Source organism: Schistocerca nitens, chromosome 7, assembly GCF_023898315.1.
Source record: "Schistocerca nitens isolate TAMUIC-IGC-003100 chromosome 7, iqSchNite1.1, whole genome shotgun sequence".
Lineage (NCBI taxonomy): Eukaryota > Metazoa > Arthropoda > Insecta > Orthoptera > Acrididae > Schistocerca > Schistocerca nitens.
The window spans coordinates 161,535,462-161,556,890 of NC_064620.1; the positions used below are offsets into that span (position 1 = coordinate 161,535,462).

At 37.7% G+C, this 21,429-nt stretch overlaps 1 protein-coding gene across 4 annotated transcripts in view; it reads left to right on the plus strand.

Moving 5' to 3' along the window:
* Positions 1-11,088, plus strand: part of LOC126195113 (uncharacterized) — a 209,289-nt gene extending 198,201 nt beyond the window's left edge. For all 4 annotated transcript variants that reach the window (XM_049933583.1, XM_049933586.1, XM_049933584.1 and 1 more), the window contains one exon: positions 10,768-11,088. In XM_049933583.1, the coding sequence (XP_049789540.1) occupies positions 10,768-10,790 (23 nt within the window). In that variant the 3' untranslated portion in view covers positions 10,791-11,088. The remainder of the gene's footprint in view (positions 1-10,767) is intronic.
* Positions 11,089-21,429: the final 10,341 nt, after the last annotated feature.

Below are 21,429 nucleotides of genomic sequence, written 5' to 3' on the forward strand. Positions count from 1 at the left end.
CGTATCTCTCTTGGTCACAATAATGCATTCACTAAGCTGTTTGTAGTAGCTTACCCGCGTTCCTATTTTCCTATTCATTATTAAACCTACTCCTGCATTACCCCTATTTGACTTTGAGTTGCAGATAGGGACAACAAAAAGTCTGTCACAACAATATATATAAGCTCTCAGCCATCAAAGGCCTTTGTCGTAAATAGATCTCTCTCTCTCTCTCTCTCTCTCTCTCTGTCTCTCTGTCTCTCTCTCTCTCTCTCACACACACACACACACACACACACACACACAAAATTGCAGGCTGTGGCAGCTGAAGCCACATGCCCATCTGCAAACAGCGTCTCCCCTATATTGTGAGTGGCAACTTTCCTTTTCATAATATTGTTACATTCCATCCTGGATTTTCCATTGTTTGATTGTTGTATGTCAGTTATTTTTCAGTGCTGCATTGAGTAGAATTTGTTTCACACAGTTTATGAATTTTGAGATGGCAGAGCTAGAGCAGCAACACATCTGCATTAAATTTTGCATGAATCACATCCAATGATACAACCTATTGTGATGAGTTCTTAAGCCATACTTGGTGTTATGAATAGTTCATGTGGTTTGAAAATAGCTGGACGGAAGTTAAAGATGATTCTTGTTCAGGACACCCTTCAATGTCTGACGATGATGGTCATGTCAGCAACGTCAGCAAAATTGCACATGCCAATCAAAGACTGACTGTCCAAGAGATTGCAGAACAACACAACATTTCAGTTAGATCATGTCACGAAATCCTGACACAGCATCCTGGAATGCGTCATGTTGCCACCAAGTTTGTCCCACGGTTCATGAATCAAGACCAGAAAGACCTCCTTTGCCTTGCACTCTGCGAAAAGCTTTTGCATCGCACAAATTGAGGGACCTCGCCCCTGTGGACTTTTTTTATTTCTAAAGTTGAAACCCCATTGATAGAATGGAGATTTGCAACAGCAGACAAGATAACAGAAAATTCACGGACAACACTTCGCACGATTCTCAAGGTGTGTATCGAGACTGCCTCCAGAAGTGGAAAAGGCATTGGGAGTGGTGTATCAATTGCGGAGGAGAGTATTTTGAAGGAGGCCGTACACAATAAGTAAAAGGTAAGCATCGAAAAATTTTATGGTCAAAGTTCAGGAATTTTATGAACAGACCACGTGAACAGTGGACTCATTGAAACTTCTTGGCAGATTAAAACTGTATGCCAGACCGAAACTTGTACTCGGGACCTTTGTGTTTTGTGGGAAAGTGCTCTGGAATGGCCTTATTATTTTTACGTTCACCTGAGAGAACTAACATATTATTGTCCTTAACCTCAATATCACTAACTTAAAACTGACCTCTTACTCCATTCTTGAGTGTATTAGACAAAGTACTACACTCGTTTTTGTAACTTTACACTCCACAGCGCTATGGAGAGTGTTTAACAAAGGTATATGAATACATTATAGCTATTTACAAATGAAACAAGAGTAACATGCAAAATAATGCAGTGCAATATTATAGTTGGCCTGCTGCAGTTAAAATTGTTTTTGTCTTTGTCATCTAGCATTCTCAGACAAGTCATTTCTAGTTGTAACATTTTCTTTTGGATTGGGGTAGATTTTATTATAAAATCTCTGATTGAAAAGTGATCTAAACAAAGGTGACTACACTCATGAACATTCATATCAGAGTTAGCTACTGTGGCTGAAAGACAGTGCTCCTGTAACCATGCAGTGGTTCAGAGTATCATTTAACTAGAATTTTCTCTAGCATCTCAAGCAAATCAAAAACCACTTTAATTCTGGACAACAACAAATCAGCAGACATACATTTGACACTCCCCTGTCAGATTAGGTACAAACCAAGTGAGGTGGCACAGTAGATAGCACACTGAACTGACATTCAGGAGGACAGTGGCTCAAATCCATTGCCAGCCATCCTGATTTAGATTTTCCTAGATCAATTAATGCAAATTACAGCATAGTTCCTATGAATAGGACATGATTGACTCCATTGTCCATCCTTCTCTCCCTCCTGGCATGTGTTCTGTTTCTTAATGGACTTGTCATTGATGGCCCATTAAACCCTAATCTTCCTTCATTATAGGGTACAGAAACTACCACCTTCTCATGTGTACCTTTGCTACTAAAGACAGTGGTATAAGAAGTAATTGTGCGGCTAGTCGCAGTGGAGGTTCGAGTCTTCCCTCGGGCATGGGTGTGTGTGTTTGTCCTTGGGATAATTTAGGTTAAGTAGTGTGTAAGCTTAGGGACTGATGACCTTAGCAGTTAAGTCACATAAGATTTCACACACATTTAAACATTTCTTAAAAGTAATTCATCATGTAAAAAGAACATAAAATCTAATAATCCTTGGTGATTGGAATGCTGTAATAGAGGAAGGAATAGAAGACAGAGTTATGGGAGAAGGGATCGGTAGTAGTAATGAAAGAGGAGAGAGATTAATTTGAGTTATGCAACAAATTCCAGATAGTAATAGTGAATAATCAGTTCAAAAATCACAAGAGAGGAAGGTACACTTGGAAAAGGTGGGGAGATAACAGGAAGATTTATGCTGATTATGTCATGGTCAGACAGAGATTCAGAAATCAGATATTGGATAGTAAAATGCGCCTAGGGGCAGAGACAGACTAAAATTACAATTTAGTACTGATGAAGAGTAGTCTTAAGTGTAGGAGAATCATCCAGAAGAGTCAGTGCAGAACAGAGTGGGTATACAGAAGTGCTGAAGAATGATGAGGCATGTATGAAGTTCTATAAGGCTTCTGATACTGTGCAATGAATTCCACAGTAGACAGTTCAGTTGAAGAGGAGTGGACATCTCTAAAATGGGTAATGACATGCTTTATAGGTAAATATTGATAAAAAGATGGTAACTGCAAAGAAATCTTGTGTAACACAGGGAGTACTTCAACTGATTGATGAAACATAAAATTACACTAATGTTCAGGAAAAGGCCGAACTGCAGTAATATAAGTCAATTCTTCTTCATCATCATCATCTGTCTATCCTTAAATGACTGCTGGTGATCATACAATGCATCTTTATTCTGTGAACCACAGTAAGTAGTAGTTAATCTGCGCGTGGTAATTTGGTCCACTGCTTTATTTCATCTAACTAAGATATTGTTCTTTACTCTTTTCTTCTTTTACCTTCTGTTATCAACTGTAGTGTTCCTATAGTTGACTGGCATGTGATGCATATAGAAGCACACAACAGAAAATGGTATTTAACTAGGTTTCAATGTCTTGTTCTTTGTCAAGCAAAAGTACACACATTCACATGCATGATCACACAGACACCGATTGCTGTGGTGGCATTGACCATTGATTGTCAGTTGCCTGGGCAGATGGAGTTCAGAATGGGCTAGGGAAGGACACACAAAGTGAGAAAGGGGTAACAGGATAGTGTGAGGCAGGTCTTTTTGACAGATGATACAGCAGTTGCACAGCAAGATGAAAGGAGTTTAGAAGAGAGAGCATGTGAGAGAGAGAGTGTGGAAAGGTGTGGGGGAGGAAAGGAGAGGAAAGTGGAGATGAAGAGGGAAATAGGGATGGAGGAGAGAAAGAGAGGGGAATGGAAAAGTGGGGAGAGGGGAAAGGAATGAGAGGGAGAGGAATGTAGGAAATGCCTGTATTGGGGGGGGGGGGGGGGGGGGAGATTGGTGAAAGAAGGCAGTACACATATGGACACAGAAGGAGTGGTATGGACAGGGACAGAAGAGAGAAGGGAAAAGATAAGGGGAGTCAGTGTGAATCAGGTTGCAGTAGGTTAGGTCAGGGAGACTGCAAAAGCACAGAGATAAACTGTACAGAAAATTCCTGCCAGTGTAGTTCAGAGAAGCTTGTGCTGGAATGGAGTCTCCAAAAGGCTTACGTAGTGAAGCAGCTGATGAAGTTATTTGTGTTGTGCGCAGCATGTTCGGCAACTGGCTGGTTAAGTTTGTGTTTTGCCATAGTTTGGTGGAGGTCTTTCATGTGAGTAGACATCTGGTTATGAAACACAACTTTGGATAATGTGGGTAGGATTTTGGGTAGCAAATACCTCATCTCAGGGCACAATGAAAGGTGACTGAAGCCTTAGTGAAGGATGTGGTTGAGCTTTTCAAGGCCAGGTTGATACTGGGTGATCAGAAGAGTGTGGTTGATGGCAGATTAACAGGTTTACTGAAGTAATAGGAGGAGATGGCACGAGAGATGTGTCTATGGATGAGCTGGATAGGATATTGTCTGTCAATAAGTGTTCGGTAAGGCTATTGGTATATTTCAATAACTTCTGCTTTGCACTGCAGATGTGATATCCACAGATGATGAAGCTGTAAGAAAGAGACTTTTTGTTACTGACCATAAACTCAAAAATGTTTCAGGGAATGAGTAAATTTTATCCCAGAATTTTCTCTTGTCATAACAGAAATATATTTTTGGCTATTAATTTTTTTAGTTCTTAAATTAAAATGCTAATACTTGTAGCATATCAGACCCATAAATTAACAGAGAATCAGCAAGCTTAGTTAGCTATTCTGTAAAATATTGCACCAGCAACAATGCAGCCCCACAGTATATTCTGTTTTTGGGTACATGATCAGTTAGTTGATGTTTGGAAGAGCTGAAAATTGCCCAAACTACTGTGTTTGGAAGCTGCTATAAATGGGCATGTTGGGAGGGATACTGACAGTCACATAACAGAGATTCTGACGGTCCTCAGGTACTATCCTCTTCTGTTGATGCAATCTCCTCAGCAGTTCAAACATGTGGTAAATAATGGCACCCTGTAGGGAAATGGCACTATGGAATTGGAAGGAACATACTTGGATCATTCCAGTGTCAGTCAGAGGAGGTCAAGAAGACTAACCTTACTCATGGAGCATTGAAAAAAAGCTCAAAATCTGCAGCATCTTCCCCAGAACTGATTACTGTCCCCATATTTCTGAGTTGAGTGAAAGACTCGAACTAGAGACTTTGAAGATTCTGTAACAAGCTATGCAATGACTTCCTACGCTTGCACCACAGAATTGAGAACAGCAAGGTCCCTCCAAATGGTCAGGTATGCACAACATATCAGAAGCTGGTACCCAGGTAGCTGACTGTATATGTGTGTGTGTGTGTGTGTGTGTGTGTGTGTGTGTGTGTGTGTGTTTTCTTTTATTTTCTTTCCTGTTTTTTAATTAGGTGATTCTCTAACCAGTCCGTATAATAGCTGCTGTAGATGACCCAGAAGTAGTGGTGTAAGATCCAAAGAAATGCCCCTCATATGCGAGAGTATTAAAATCCTAGTGGTTAACTGCCAAAGGATTCACAATGAAGTGCCAGACTTGGAACAGCTCCTAAAAATACAGTGGAGCTCACGTAATAGTACATACAGAAACCTAGTTAATAGTGAGATTTTTGGGGAAAATCTAAGCATATATTGAAAGGCTAGGCTGATGGGAAATAGCAGTTGTGTATTTGTTGCAGTGCCCATGAAACACAGTCATGGACATAGAAAATGAAGCAGCATGCAAGATTATTTGGGCAAGACTTGGTATCAGGGAAATGCATAAACGTATAGTTGGATCCTTCTGTCAACAACCAGACTTCCAATAAGGTATAACAGAGTGCTTCAGAGATAATCTCAGTATGCTAGTAAGTAAGTTCCCCAAACATACCATAACCATTGGAGCAGATTTTAATCACCTGGCAGTCAGTTGAGATAATTACTAGTGCTGGGCATGACAAGCCATTCTGTGAAACATACTAAATGCATGCTTTGAAAACTATCTAGAACATATAGTTTGGAACCATTCTCACAATGGAAATATACACGATCCAGCCATATTAATGTGACAGCCATCTATGTCTGATGTCAACTTGCAATAACCACTCGCAGGTGGCAGGTGGAGGATGTATAAAGTGTGTCATGAGAGATGTGGAAAACAGAACAGTCATTTTTGTATTGCAGAAATGGAGGAATTTTTCTGACCTTCAAAAGCACAGGACCATTAGCTTTTGGGCCAAGGTTGAGTTTAACTGTTTGTGTGCCACTGTCATTAAAGCATACCATGGACGGCAAAATGGCACTATGAAAAACCAGCACCGAGGCAACTGGGATGAACCATGGACCATAGTTGACTGGAGTGAATGATGGTTGCAGAGATGTGTACAGGCAAATAGGTGTCCAACTGTTGAGCAACTGACCACCCAGATGAAACAGTGTATCCTCAATGACCGTTCATTGAACATTGCTACGTACAGGTCTCTGCAGCAAGCACCTCATACAGTGATCCATGGTGACTGCTGTTAATTGGTGACAATGTGCGGAATTTGCAAGCCAGTACCACATGTGGATGTCCAGTGAGTGTCGACAGGTGGTGTTTTCAGATGCATCACATTTTATGCTTCCTCAGACAGGTGGAGCATAAACAGATGGAGCTGACAGAAATGCTGAACTCCATCGGTCTGATGGAGCATAAACAGATGGAGCTGGGCAGATTATCTGTTCTTAGTTAGCGTATCCACCCATACCTTCAGTTTGTTTTTCCATGGCGTGGTGGTATCTACCAGCAGCACATGGCTCACACTGTAGGTGTATGGTTTGAAGAACACCAGGATGAGTTTACCATATTCCCCTGGCCACCAAACTCCCCAATCTAAACCCAGTTGAGAACCTGTGGACCACCTCGATCAGGCTATTCACATTGTGGATCTTAAACCAAGAAGCTTAGCGCAGCTGGTCATGGCACTGGAGTCAGCATGGTTACACGTCACTGTCAGTACCTTTCAGAATCTCACTGCTTCTCTTTGTACATGTCTTGCAGCAGTCTGCACTGCAAAAGATGGTTATTCTGGCTTTTGAAAGATGATCATGATAGTGTGAATTGACATGGTATTTGATCTGCTTGCAAAAAAGAGACTTGATCACTTTCAGGATGTGCACATTAAAACTAGTATCGTTAGGGAAAGCTACTAAAAAAAGCAGAAAGATTTATATGTTCAACAAAATAGATAAAGAGGCAGTAGTTTCATATCTCATTGAGGACATTGAAATATTTAGCTCTGGACAGTAGCATGTGTCAGAACTATGGCTCAAGTTTAAACAGAACAGTTCATGATTTTTTTTTTTTTTTTTTTGGGGGGGGGGGGGGGAGGAGTGGTATGTAGTCACTGTAAATAAACAAAAACTACTGCATAATTGGTGTAAAACAAAGCACAGGACTAATGGTCAAAAATGCTGAATTACAAAACTTTGGCTGTCAAGAGGGCAATGCATGAAGCCTTTGACAACTACCAAAACTGTTAGTGGCAGCTAAGTTAAGTGGGCAGACACTAATGTGCGACACAGGACTGTATAAATGCAAAAGTATTGGCCCAGTTTAATTCTCATACCTCTTCAAAGATGAGTGAAATAAATATTAGTGTCATTGGCATTGACAAACATCTGAAATTGTTAAATATAAACAAAGCTCCAGGACCCACTGAATCCCTATTACACTCTATACTGAATTTACAGTTGAGTAAACCCCTTTCTTAATATGTTATACCGTAAAAATATTCAAGAAAAATCTATGGCTAGTAGTTGGAAGAAAGTCATACCTGTATAAAAGAGAGGCAGGAATGAACCACAATACTATTATCCAATATCTCTGATATCCATTTCTTGTAGAATCTTGTAACATATTCTGAGCTCAAATGTAATGAGGTATCTCTAACAGAATAACTTCCTGTGTGCCACCAGCATGAATTCCAAAAACATCAATATTATAAAACCCAGCTCAAATTTTTCTTACATGACTTATTGAAAGCCATGGATCAGGGCAGTCAGGTAGATGCAGCACTTCTTGACTTCCAAAAAGCATTTGACTTGGTACCACGCCCAACTTATCATCAAAAATACAATTGTATAGGGTATAAAATGAAGTTTGTGATTGGACTGAGGATTTTGTGACAGGGAAGACACAGCATGTTATCTCGAATGGAGAGTCATTGAAAGGTGTAGAAGTAATTTTGAGTGTGTCCTGGGAAGAATGTTGGGACTCTTGTTGTTCATGTTGTGTATTAATGACCTTGCAGACAGTGTTAGTAGTAAACTCACATTTTTCCAGATGCAGCTGTTCTGTTATCTGTAGTTAAATAATGTTGGAAAATAGCTGCACAAATATTCAGTCATAATTCAGTCATACCTTCATACCTTGATAGGATTTCCAAGTGGTATAAATACTGGCATCTCATCTTAAATGTACAGAAATGTAAAATTTTACACTTTGCTAAATGATAAGACATAGTATCCTATGGCTACAGTATCAATGAGTCACAATTGGAATCAGTCAACTTATAAAAATACTTTGGTTGTAACAGCTTGTAGGGATATGCAACAGAACATTGGAAAGATTACATGGGCTCAGTTGTAGGTAAAGCAGGTGGAAGACTTCGGTTCATTGGTAGAATTCTATGGAAATGCAATCAGTTCAGCTTACAAAACACTCATTCAAAACGTCCTAGAATATTGCTCAAGTGTGTGGGATCAGTATAAATTAGACTAGCAGGATATATTGAATGTATACAAATAAGGGCAGCACAAATGGTCACAGGTTTCTCTGACCCATAGGAGAGCATTACGGAGATGTTGAAAGATCAGAAGATAGACACAAACTGCCTCATGAAAGCTTATGTAGTAAATTTCAAGAATCAACTTCAAGTGGTGAATCTAGAAATATATTAAAACCCTCTACATATCAGTCCGATTGGGATAGCAAAGACAAGATTAGACGAATTACAGCATGCACAGAGGTGTTTAAACAAATTCTTCCTGCACTTCATTTGTGAATGGAACAGGAGGAAACCCTAATAACTGTTACGATGGGAATAATCTTCCGCCATGCAGATTCTAGTGTTTTTTCATTAAAGACATTGCGTGAAGTAACAGATTATTCTTTTAGTTTGCAATGACTGTTGTACAACTGCCAAAACAGCTGTCATGCTACACACTGAAACGGTTTTTATTTTATTTATTTTCAATTCATTAAATATTGCAACTGGAGCTGGAATCAGCTGATCAGATGTGCTTTGAATATTGCACCAGCATTACATCTCATCTTATTTCATTCCTTTCCATATCAGTCTTAATCAGCAGTTACATGGAGATAATTTCCAGCAGTTGCCCTTGTTTTGTATATTTATGTTGAGTCTGTGAGAGATAATTTCCAGCAGTTGCCCTTGTTTAGTATATTTATGTTGAGTCTGTGAGACAACTGATCTTTCTTGTGAACACGGCATTGTTTACAGATGAAACAGAGTGTAAATTTATGTATAATGTTTTACTGGATGGTAAAGAATCCTTACTGAACTCGTACATTTAATTTCAGCAACAACAGACTGTAAATGAATGGTGTGGAATCATAGGTGACTTCATAATTGGTCTATGTTTTATTTTTACACCAATATCTTGAGGCATTTTGCCAGCAGTTCTTGACAATTTAACCCTAATTAAACAACATAGTATGTACTTTCAGCATGGCTGCTTGCCCAATTTACTTCAGCATCAATGCAGATACTGAATTAGAAGCAACCATATTGGTTGATAACTTATGGACCTCTTAATCTTCTTCCAGTTTCATTATTATTATTGTTATTATTATTATTATTATTATTATTATTATTATTATTATTAAATGGAGAACTTGGCCCAAGACACCAGACCAAATTTAGAGATGCAATGCAGAACCTGTGGCCATAATGAGCAGAAATACCTCAATCTATTCTTTTTTCTCTACATACTCATACAGATGAGCATCAGTATTTGTGGAAGTCATGTTGACCATTTAACCTGACAATAAATAATTTGTACTGCTTTAAAAATGTTTCAAATGTTTATGTAGGTATTTGTCTACTCAGTATTGTTATATTCTCCAACTGTTTTTCTTCTACTACGTAAGTCCGAAAATCCGTCCAAAAATAACAGTGGTCAAAAAGTGAAGTGTTTAGTGCACTTGTTAAAATAATCCATAACATTTTATTAGTTAAAATAAGCCCATTGTGTATTTTATTTAGCAAAAAATAAAATGTTATTAATTGTTTTAACAGTTCAAAGTGGGAGAACAGTGACATACATTACTATGACACAAATTCTACATTTTTTCAGTACATAGCTGAATCACACCATCATGTCCATTATTTGTAACTAGTAATTTCATGGAAGTATGACCCAGCATTAAGTAGCCTTGAAGAAAGAAAAAGGAGTGACATGATTTCAGCAAGCTGCTCTTATGTGTAACACCATTTTCTGGAAATTTCATTTTGATATGTAGAACCTCACACAAAGTCTTTGGAGTATCCTAGTTATGTCGTTCACCCTCTACAATCACAAATTGTCTACCATTTGACATCCATTACTGAATGAAGGCTTCTTCTTCAGTTAGCATGATTTATGTTCATCAGTAATGTGCAATTCATGTTGTTCCAGCCTCATATTTTCTGCCGTCATCTACCCACCTTCCACTAAGTTTCTGTGTATGATCTGTTCATAAATTATATTTTTGCCATAACTTATGATTAAAATAAAGCAGTAAATTCACAGTTCAAGAAAAATTTCTGTTGTGTAATGTTTTACACCATCCCATGTGAAGAATAATAAACAAATTGTTACTGATATTATTAATTTATTAATTTTGTTGCTTCAGTTCTATTAATAATATTCATATTTAATTTATACTAAACTGTCACAAGTTGCAGATTTATTGCTTGTTATTTAATTTTCCCCTCTTCTACTGCAGTTGAAAGCCTGAGCTTTTCATGAAGAAGAAGAAGAAGCAGCAGCAGAAGCAGAAGGAGGAGGAAGAGGAGAAGATCATGATGAAATAATAATAGAGCACACATGTTCCTTTTTGTTATTCATAGAATATAAATACTTTAAATGCTTAGATTTTTATAACCTTGTTACAGAAGCTCTGTTGACCTTTGAGAAAAAAATCATGTGCCATCAGGAAGTGCTCAGCTTAGCGATGAGAAGAAATTGGGGTTTTTGTGTAACTATCTTCTTAATGCTATAGAGCATTTTCTTCTTGTTGTTGTGGATTATTTGATGATATGTAAAATTAAATATTTTTTGTCTTATCTAATTTGTTTTCATTATTACACTGATGTAATTATTTAATTAAATGAAGAACACCCTTTGCAGTATCGCAAAGGTAGGCTCTGACTGTAATTAACATTTTACACTAGAATACTCATGAAATACAATTTGTTTTTCAAAAGTGAGATGGTCTGAAATAATTCAGGTGATATGGCAGTAAAGGAGCCAGTTGTAATTGGGAGATGAAGACTTGATTTGTTTGAAGTATAAATAACCATTTAGAAACTCACTTAGACCATAGCTAATGATATTTTTGTAGCATAGTGTACTTTGTGTAATGTCGAGCATATTGTAACAAGACTAGACTTTCAAAACGACATAATCTTGTTTACAAAGTAGTTACCATGGCTTCTGTGCTAAATATTTTATCCAGAATGCACTACAGTAAGTGTAGTTAAGCAAGGAAAATTCATTTAAATGTAGAAATCAATGCCTTGGTCACATATTAGTTTGATGAAGTTCATAAGCAGTTTCAGATTTTTAACCTTTATTAGATCCAGTGAGCATAGCACTGACATGTAGACGAGTAGACCTACATGTCATTGCTGTAATCTTTGAGCCTAGTGATGATTGCAAAGCTGAGACTGGTCACGAATTTTAATAAACTGGTGTGTGATGACAACACTGATTTCTACAGTTTAATCTGTTATAAAGGTAACCAGTCTCCTCTGCAGGTCAAAGTGACCTCATTTTGGTAAAATGAATTTTTTGTGCAGTTTGATTTAAGATTCATTGGATGGTCATCATTGTCATTTAGAAGGTACCCTCCGATGCAACATAAATGTTTATTTTAAGAATTTTGCCAGGAATGACACGTGAAATGGATTCCTTGTTAAACTGCATGTCTCCATTTGGTGGTAGGATTATTATGCTACATCAAACTGATGCAATATGCATGAACATATCTGCCACTTCTACAAAATTGTTGTCATTATTAAGATATCATACACTATGTGACCAAAAGTATTCGAACACCCCCAAAAACATACATTTTTCATTTTAGGTGCATTGTATTGCCACCTACTGCCAGGTACTCCATATCAGCGACCCCAGTAGTCATTAGATATCGTGAGACAGCAAATGGGGCACTCCGCGGAACTCAATGGACTTCGAACATGGTCAAGTGATTGGGTGTCACTTGTGTTATACTTCTGTACGCAATATTTCCACACTCCTAAACATCCCTAGGTCCACTGTTTCCAATGTGATAGAGAAGTGGAAACATGAAGGGACACGTACAGCACAAAAGTGTAGAAGCCGACCTCATCTGTTGACTGACATACCATCACACAGGAATTCCAAACTGCTATCAAGTACGGGGTCCCACAGGGTTTGGTCTTAGGTCCTTCTGTTCTTGATATACATAATGACTTACCAATCCACATTGAAGAAGATGCAAAGTTAGTTCTTTTTGCTGATGATACAAGTATAGTAGTAACATCCAAAAACCAAGAACTAAGTGATGTAATTGTAAATGATGTTTTTCACAAAATTATTAAGTGGTTCACAGCAAATGGACACTCTTTAAATTTTGATAAAACACAGTATATACAGTTCCGTACAGTAAATGGCACAACTCCAGTAATAAATATAGACTTTGAACAGAAGTCTGTAGCTAAGGTAGAATTTTCAAAATTTTTAGGTGTGTCCATTGATGAGAGGTTAAACTGGAAGCAACACATTGATGGTCTGCTGAAACGTCTGGGTTCAGGTAAGTATGCTATTAGGGTTATTGCAAATTCTGGTGATAAGAATCGCAGTAAATTAGCTTACTATTATGCCTACTTTCATTCACTGCTTTCGTATGGCATCATATTCTGGGGTAATTCATCATTGAGTAGAAAAGTATTCATTGCTCAAAAACGTTTAATCAGAATAATTGCTGGAGCCCACCCATGGTCATCCTGCAGACATCTATTTAAGGATCTAGGGATCCTCACAGTAACCTCACAGTATATATATTCACTTATGAAATTTGTTGTTAACAATCCAACCCAGTTCAAAAGTAATAGCAGTGTGCATAGCTATACCACCAGGAGAAAGGATGATCTTCACTATGCAGGGTTAAATCTGACTTTGGAACAGAAAGGGGTAAATTATGCTGCCACAAAAGTCTTTGGTCACCTACCAAACAGGATCAAAAGCCTGACAGATAGCCAACTAACATTTAAAAATAAATTTAAAAAATTTCTAGATGACAACTCCTTCTACTCATTGGCTAAATTTTTAGATATAAATTAAGGGGAAAAAAAACTTAAACATTAGTGTCATGCAATATTACAGACATCTTTTATTAACCTGACACATTCCACATCAGTACGAAGTGTCGTATTCATGATCTATGGAACAAGTATTAATCTAATCTAATCAGAATCCACTGCAAGTACTATGATAGTTAGGTGGGAGGTGAGAAAACTTGGCTGCTCATAAGCCACACATCACGGCGGTAAATGCCGAACAATGCCTCACTTGGTGTAAGGAGAGGAAACATTGGACAATTGAACAGTGGAAAAACATTGTGTGGAGTGACGAATCACGGTACACAATGTGTGATCCGATGGCAGGGTGTGGGTATGGTGAATGCCCAGTGAACGTCATCTGCCAGCGTGAGTAGCGCCAATAGTAAAATTCGGAGGTGGTAGTGTTATGGTGTGATCATGTGTTTGTTATGGTGTGTTCATGTGTTTCATGAAGGGGGCTTACAAGCATTGTTTTGCATGGCTCTATCACAGCACAGGCCTACCTCGATGTTTTAAGCACCTTCTTGCTTCCCACTGTCGAAGAGCAATTCAGGGATGGTGATTGTATCTTTCAACACGATTGAGCTCCTGTTCAAAATGCACGACCTGTAGTGGAGTGGTTACATGACAATAACATCCCTGCAATGGACTGGTCTGCACAGAGTCCTGACCCGAATCCTATAGCACACCTCTGGGATGTTTTGGAATATCGACTTCATACCAGGCCTCACTGACTGACATCAATACCTCCCCTCAGTGCAGCATTCCATGAAAAATGGGCTGCCATTCCCCAAGAAACCTTCCAGCACCTGATAGAATGAATGCCTGTGAGAGTGGAAGCTGTCATCAAGGCTAAGGGTGGGCCAACACCATACAGGATTCCGGCATTACCAATGGAGGGCCACCACAAACTTGTAAGTCATTTTCAGCCTGGTGTGCGGATACTTTTGATTACATAGTGTAGTGCCTCGGTTTTGAGTGACATATTGTCCAGCAGCCAATACCACAGATAGGATAGAAAGTGAGGTTAGATCTTTTAATTGCTTCAGCTTCACCAGATCCTTTCGAATTTTCTTGTTCTAGCCCTAACACTCATAAAAAAAATGGAGCATGTTGCAGAAGTAATGAAGATGACAACTAAAAAGATGTGATAAAATGCAGTGATGATTGCTGAAGTGCATTGTTATTTGTGTTACACCTTGCAGTTTCATCAATTTCGCCGGCCGCGGTGGTCTCGCGGTTCTAGGTGCGCAGTCCGGAGTCGCGCGACTGCTGCGGTCGCAGGTTCGAGTCCTGCCTCGGGCGTGGATGTGTGTGGTGTCCTTGGGTTGGTTGGGTTTAAGTAGTTCTAAGTTCTAGGGGACTGATGACCACAGCTGTTAAGTCCCATAGTGCTCAGAGCCATTTTTTCATCAATTTCATCAGCAGTTCAAAAGTGACTGTAGAAGGTTTGCTTGTTTGCTTCAGTTGCAAGGGTGTTGATTTGTATATTCTGGAGCTTATTTGTTGTATATCATGAAAAAAAATGTTACTTACATTTTTCCAACTTATAGTCACCTTGGAAAATATGGTTAATATTGGAAGTCTTTTAGACTAGATTAGATTAGATTCAGTTTTTGTTCAATCGACCCAAAAAATGAGATGATTCTCGTGGGTGTGGAACATATCAGAAAGTATAACTACAGTCTAACGTAAGTCGGGACACTTCATCTTGATTTTGTTGCCAACTGCGCCAGCAGCACACCAAGAGGTAAGTAAGTAAAACAGTTGAACCGGCATGATCATGAAAGTGAAAGCAAATAGTAGTTGTTTATTTTGGATTGTACAATGGTTTTTACTGAAAGCTGAATTTAATGTATAGACCACCAAGTTCATCAATATTTTTCTCCAAAATATGAGAAATCAAAATAGAAGCTACCTTACATTTTTTTCCCCCCATCAGTGCAGTTGGAACATGACACATAACAATAGCTTCATAACTGTTGTCTACATGGTTTACTGAATTTATTTTTTAGGAAATTTTTTTCATTAGATTGCTTACCAGACAAGAAACAGCTGCATATATATAATAATGCCAACTGGCAGACTTTTTTCGATTTTGTAATATCAGACTTTATTGAAAACATAGTGTATTTGGACAATACACTTATTGCTTAAAGTAAAATGTAACCATTAATTTCATTACTGGTGAATTAAAAGACCACATTTATTTGTTTTGTAGGTTTTAAACACATTTCATTGGTGAAAGGACAGTGCAATAATTTATTAGAACTGTGATACTTAAACATGAACAGCAATATTAAAAATGTATCTAATTGTTGGAAATTCAATCAACAGCATTATTAAATAGCTTATAATACAGTATATTCATCCAATAAATGTGGTGATAAAACATTAATTTATTATTTGTGGAACACCATCAAAATGTGACAATAGTAATGTCAGAACAACAGATGTTACCAACACACACTCACTTCAGTTCAAACTCAGTACTGGAATAACAGTTTTGGTACCACCTACTGAAGTGGAAGGGGGCAGAAGCATCATAAAGGAGCATGGTACACATACAAATTGTGTCACTTAAGTTGTGCAAATAAGTGCAATAAGTAGTTTCTTTGGTATTTTTACATGATCATTAAGGTTGCACATACAAAGTTCTGAAATCAGTATCTGTTTTTGACAAATACCAAGAAATGTGTGTTTCACTTGCAGAGTACTGGTATGTTAAGAGATTAAAATTATCAACTATAACAAAATATACAAATGGTAACTCATACACCACCATCTATACATCCATTTCAGGTTTTGTGCAAAATGATCAGAAGCACATGAACAAAATTAAAAAAAAAAATGCCTACAATAATTTGTTATGTCCACTTTTATATCTTATATTTAATTTTCATGGCCACTGAATTAGAGTAATAATTTGTAGAATCCATATTGATTTCAACAGTTTGTTGGTTCTTAAAAACAATGGAAATTTGTTTTCCTTATCCACTGTAAATGGTTAAACAGCACCATCCCCAGCACAAAAGAAGTAAATCCACAGGAAAGATACATATAAATAAATAAATATATAAAGAAATAAATATAGTGTATGATTTTCATATTTTAAGCATAATTATTAATCCACAACAGTAATCTTCTTCAGGCCTTTTTAGTACATATCCAGTTTGGTGTCATAATGAAACAAAAACAATATGTTTTACGATGGGGAAAGCTGACATTGTTTTTCAGACTTTCATGTGCATAGATGCATAATCAATTTGCGTGAAACTCCACTATATGAAATCATTCATTATTTTGCCTTTCTCTCAGAAATTGCCAAATGCTAAGTCGCTTGTGTGGAGAAATGTTCTCAGACCAACATTGACTGTAATTCAGTTCTTAAACTGTTACTAAAAATGTCAATTCAGTTAGCATTAATTTAGAGTATAAACAGTTCCTCTTGCTGTTTGCATGGCTGACACTTCAGAGGAATGATGGAAGAAATCAATGTAACTTAAGTATTATCTGTCCCATACAAAAACTGATTATGACATTGAAAGTAAATAAAGGTCATCTGCAATAAAACCTTGGTGGACTTTAACTTCAGATATTGAAACATTCTGGTTGGTTTGTAAAGCTTCTCAGACTACCTTAAAGAATAGTTTGTGACATGTCATTTCTCTCCACATGTGCGGTCAGCAAAACATTGAAAGCTAAGAATATAATGAACATGTAAATAAAGGAAAGAAGAGTGAAAGCTGCTGAATCCAAAAGTAAAAGTACAGCAGTCTCTTCATTTAACACCCATCCAGCAGCACAGAAACTTGATGACATTACACATATCTGTGGTAAGTGAGAGGGTCACAGGAAGGGTGTCATTGTAGATTACAGGGGGGAGGGGGGGCACATGGATGGATGGATGGATAGATAGATTATATACATAGGTAGGTTGATTGATTGATTGATTGATTGAGAGAGAGAGAGAGAGAGAGAGAGGCATACAACATGCTGGGGGAAATATCAACAGTTACAAGGTTGTGAATTTTAAAATTTTCCCGGCGAATTGACTGTTCAAACAAATTTCGGGCTTGCAGCCGATCGTCGTTCAATACTTCGCATGATATTTCAACTGGGCACCTGTCAGTCATCTTCAGGTGAGCCGTTGCAGACTGGTGGAAACGTCCTCCGTTCCTCAATATATAGCGTACTGTAAGTATTCTGCGCATGCGTCAAAAACTTGATAGTTGAACCACACTGCCCGCCGGCAGTGCCCTCGCTGGTGGAGTAGCGGAACTCAGTTGCCCTCTGCGTTGCTGTTTGCCACGGCCGTCGACGCACTCTGTCGTCTTCGATTTGAGCAAATCGTGGAGATGATGGGATTCCACGCACTGTCCAGGTGGTAGCCGCTGTCACGGTTTAACAGAACACCTGAAGATGACTGGCAGGTGCCCAGTTGAAATATCGTGCGAAGTATTGAACGATGACCGGCTGCAATCCCGAAATTTGTTTGAACAGTTACAAGGTTAATTGCACTTCTTTTCTGATCTGGGGCACGGCATAACAACTATAGTGTATTATGGAAGTCTAAAATTGTAAAATAGTGAAGCATGATACAACCAGTGGAGGAAGACTTTAGTCAACAAATATATGAAATAATGCACTTAAAATAAAACAAGCTAGGGGAGGGGGGAGGAAAAGAAAAAAGCTAAAATGGAAAAGGAAATGAAGTCAGGTAGTCTGCAAAACAAAAGGTGTGGAATAGAGTAAATGTGTGATTCAGGTCATTAATATAAATTAAAACAAACAACTATCTGATTCCTGGAACAAATTCCAATCCATGTACTTGAAACCCATGTATGTGCTGTGTTTATAAGAAGAAGAAGAAGAAGAAGAAGAAGGTATTGCTTGTCTCAGGTACACACGACTTATTTTTTTCCATTGATTTTAACAGTATTTTACCACTTTCATGACAGAGCCAAATACTACTTTAAAATGAACTATAAAAACTGCAGAACATGGTAATGTGTGTCTGGATTCCACAAATATATTTGGTGGATGTCAGTTTAAAATTCAGCAGAATACTTCATTTGTTTCCAAAATGAAAATTTGTAACATGTTTATTCTCATTTATAAAACATTCATAACTTCTGCGGCACTGATAGGTTGGAGTATTTTGACTTATCATTAAAAATCAATGTTTGTCTGGACTATGTTGTCAAAAAAAAAAAAAAAAAACACACCAAAGCAAGCTGATAGTTCCTACCAGGTGTGAAAAACTCGAAAATAACCAAAATGAATGTGTTCAACATAAGAGCACATTATATGAAGATGGTATCTGTTCTTTCGGACATGTCCAAAACACCAAAAGAACAGATACCATCTTCATATAGATAAGGCTTACCAGTCAATGATCTTCTTCAGTGTGAACACACTCACATTGCTCAAACTCTTATGGGAATTGCTAGATTGACTGCCGCGGTGTGTGGACAGAAAGTTGGAAATATGGGTCTCATGGGGAGTGTGCCAGAGATAAGTCCCTGTAGAGCACTATCCTCTGTATCCTCAATGGCTCAGTCGGATAGAGCGTCTGCCATGTAAGCAGGAGATCCCAGGTTCGAGTCCTGGTCAGGGCACACATTTAAAATGTCCCCGTTGATATTTATCGATGCCTGTAAGCAGCTAATGGTCTGGATTTCATTGTAATTTCATTTTAAGAGCACATATGTCATTCAGAAGGTGGGTTGTATCATAGATATAAACAACTGATCACACAAAATCATGAAATGATGAATTTCTGTACACGTACAGTAAGTTTTTAGATGTACATAATATAGGACCAGGACAGTACACTATGCCATGTTCATCCATATCAGCATCAGTTGGGACAGATCCTGAATAATACCATGCCACTGCTCTGTAGTTGTGTCGTGCCATAGAAGTGTCAGAATGTTGTGGATGCAGTATCCTGTTGAAAGTCCTTTTGCAGACAGCAACAATTATGGCTCTGAGATGTCTTGCACATAGCTCCTGGCTATCACACTGTTGCACCCCACTTAGGGCTGAATGCAAGATGTGCAATGGCTGAGTATAAGGTGGTGGTGAATAGTGAGTCATGCCGCAACAGCCATGATTGAGGCATTCATCAAAAGGGATTTGCTGTGATTCTTAAGGAATGCATAGAGAATTAAGGAGGACTGGAACCAACGTGTCTTGTGATGAAGCCAGATTCTGGCAAAAGACATATCTTGAAGCGTGACATCGTGTGTCTCAAACTTCCATTTGCAGCACTGTGATGCATACAGAATCAGTAGATCCGTTTGCAACTTGTATGTACAGTATTACACATAGAAACATCATTGCATACTTGTATCACAGCATATATTCAACTCTAGAGTAAGGGTGATAAAGCCTCAAACTGACTATACTTTTTTATAATAAACTATTAATTTGCCATGATATTATATTAAATATTTGTTACATTCACAGTACTGTATCTTTTACAAAATTTTAGGCAGTACCAGATACCACACATGCACAGTTATAATGTGATTCAAGAAAGGAATTGTTAGTCACCAAAAATTAAGTTCTTTGATATATTTGAAATTTGACAATTCCCTCTGGTAGTCAAGTACATCACTTCCACTGATATTGCTGACAGAAATGTAAGACAATTATTCTTAATTTTCCATAACCATCACAAAAATTCTTAGAAATACAAACTGACATGTATATCAGTCACAGTTACGGAAGTGCAGGCTAAATATACTCTGAGCCTCTCAATATACCAACTATTAAGTTATTTTTTATTGCAGTTACCCCTCCATTCCACAATCTCTATTTCACTTATTTATTTCCTGTACTACGTATAGCACAGCCACCTGAGTTGCATATTTCTTCACAATCTTTTACTTATCCCTCCTTTCTGTCTTTTCTTTTCTCCTAGACATTTCCAATCATTCCTTTTTATCTGCACTGTTGTTCTGCTTTTTATCTATATTGAACCATTCCTCACACTCCATTTCCATCCAGAATGAAAGATTTCATTCCAGTAGCCACCCTTTTATTTTTCCAGAAGCTGTCAGATATTTTAAATTGTCCCTCTTGCATGCCATTCTGCATATAATTTGGAGGAACTCACCATTATTCTCTCCATTCCCTCAAACCCAACTTATAATCTGCATTCCTGTGCAACTCACTCGATAATGAAATTTGTTATGGAAGACTGACATTTGTTTCTCAGTTTTTCATCTTCCTGCTGTTTTTACAGCAATTCCTCCTTGGTAAATACAATTCTTCTAACTCTCTTTACTGTAAAAAGAACTCTCTTTACTGTAAAAAGAACTTGTAAATTTATTTAACATTTTGATCTCCAGAGAAATGTTTGAGAAATGTTATTGAAGAGCATAATAGAAAGGACTGGTTGCGAGCTGCATCTGAACTTACATTTATGTACCCCGATCTTTGTTACTGCTTCTATGATCTCCGAGATAGTGTTAGTTTTCAACAATCCACAATTTGAGCAACTTATAAAATTAAAACATCAATACTGTACATATGGTAAGATTAGTACAGCTACTGACTTCCATACTTTATTCTTTTATGGCATCATTTCTCTGGATACACAGTCATTTGAAAATTTACCAAATTACTGGTTTAATTCAATATACATTTTAATTAAACAAAACACATTTCGAAATAATTATGGCAGTGGATATTAATGAAATGCACACAAGTGTTCTCCAGAAATGTCAGTGTTTTCGTTCATTTTGCTGATGTGTGGATTTTGAAATAAATAGTGAAAATGATGGAAAGTACTCAATACAGATCCCAGAGTTTATATAGAATCTGGAAGACAGGTTTCAGAATAAATTGTTCCTAATAAAGAAAATTAACCAAGGTGCCCATTAGGGCTTAGGGTGTATGATGCTCCAAAAACAAGAGAATTCATGGTTCTCTCCAGACATTTCAAACTAGCTGAGTGAGATTTACAGCAGCAAAAGATGAAAAAATTGGATCTGGAGAAGTAGTTCATGAAGTTAAAAAGTAGTTACAGAAAAATCTCTTAGCTAATGTCT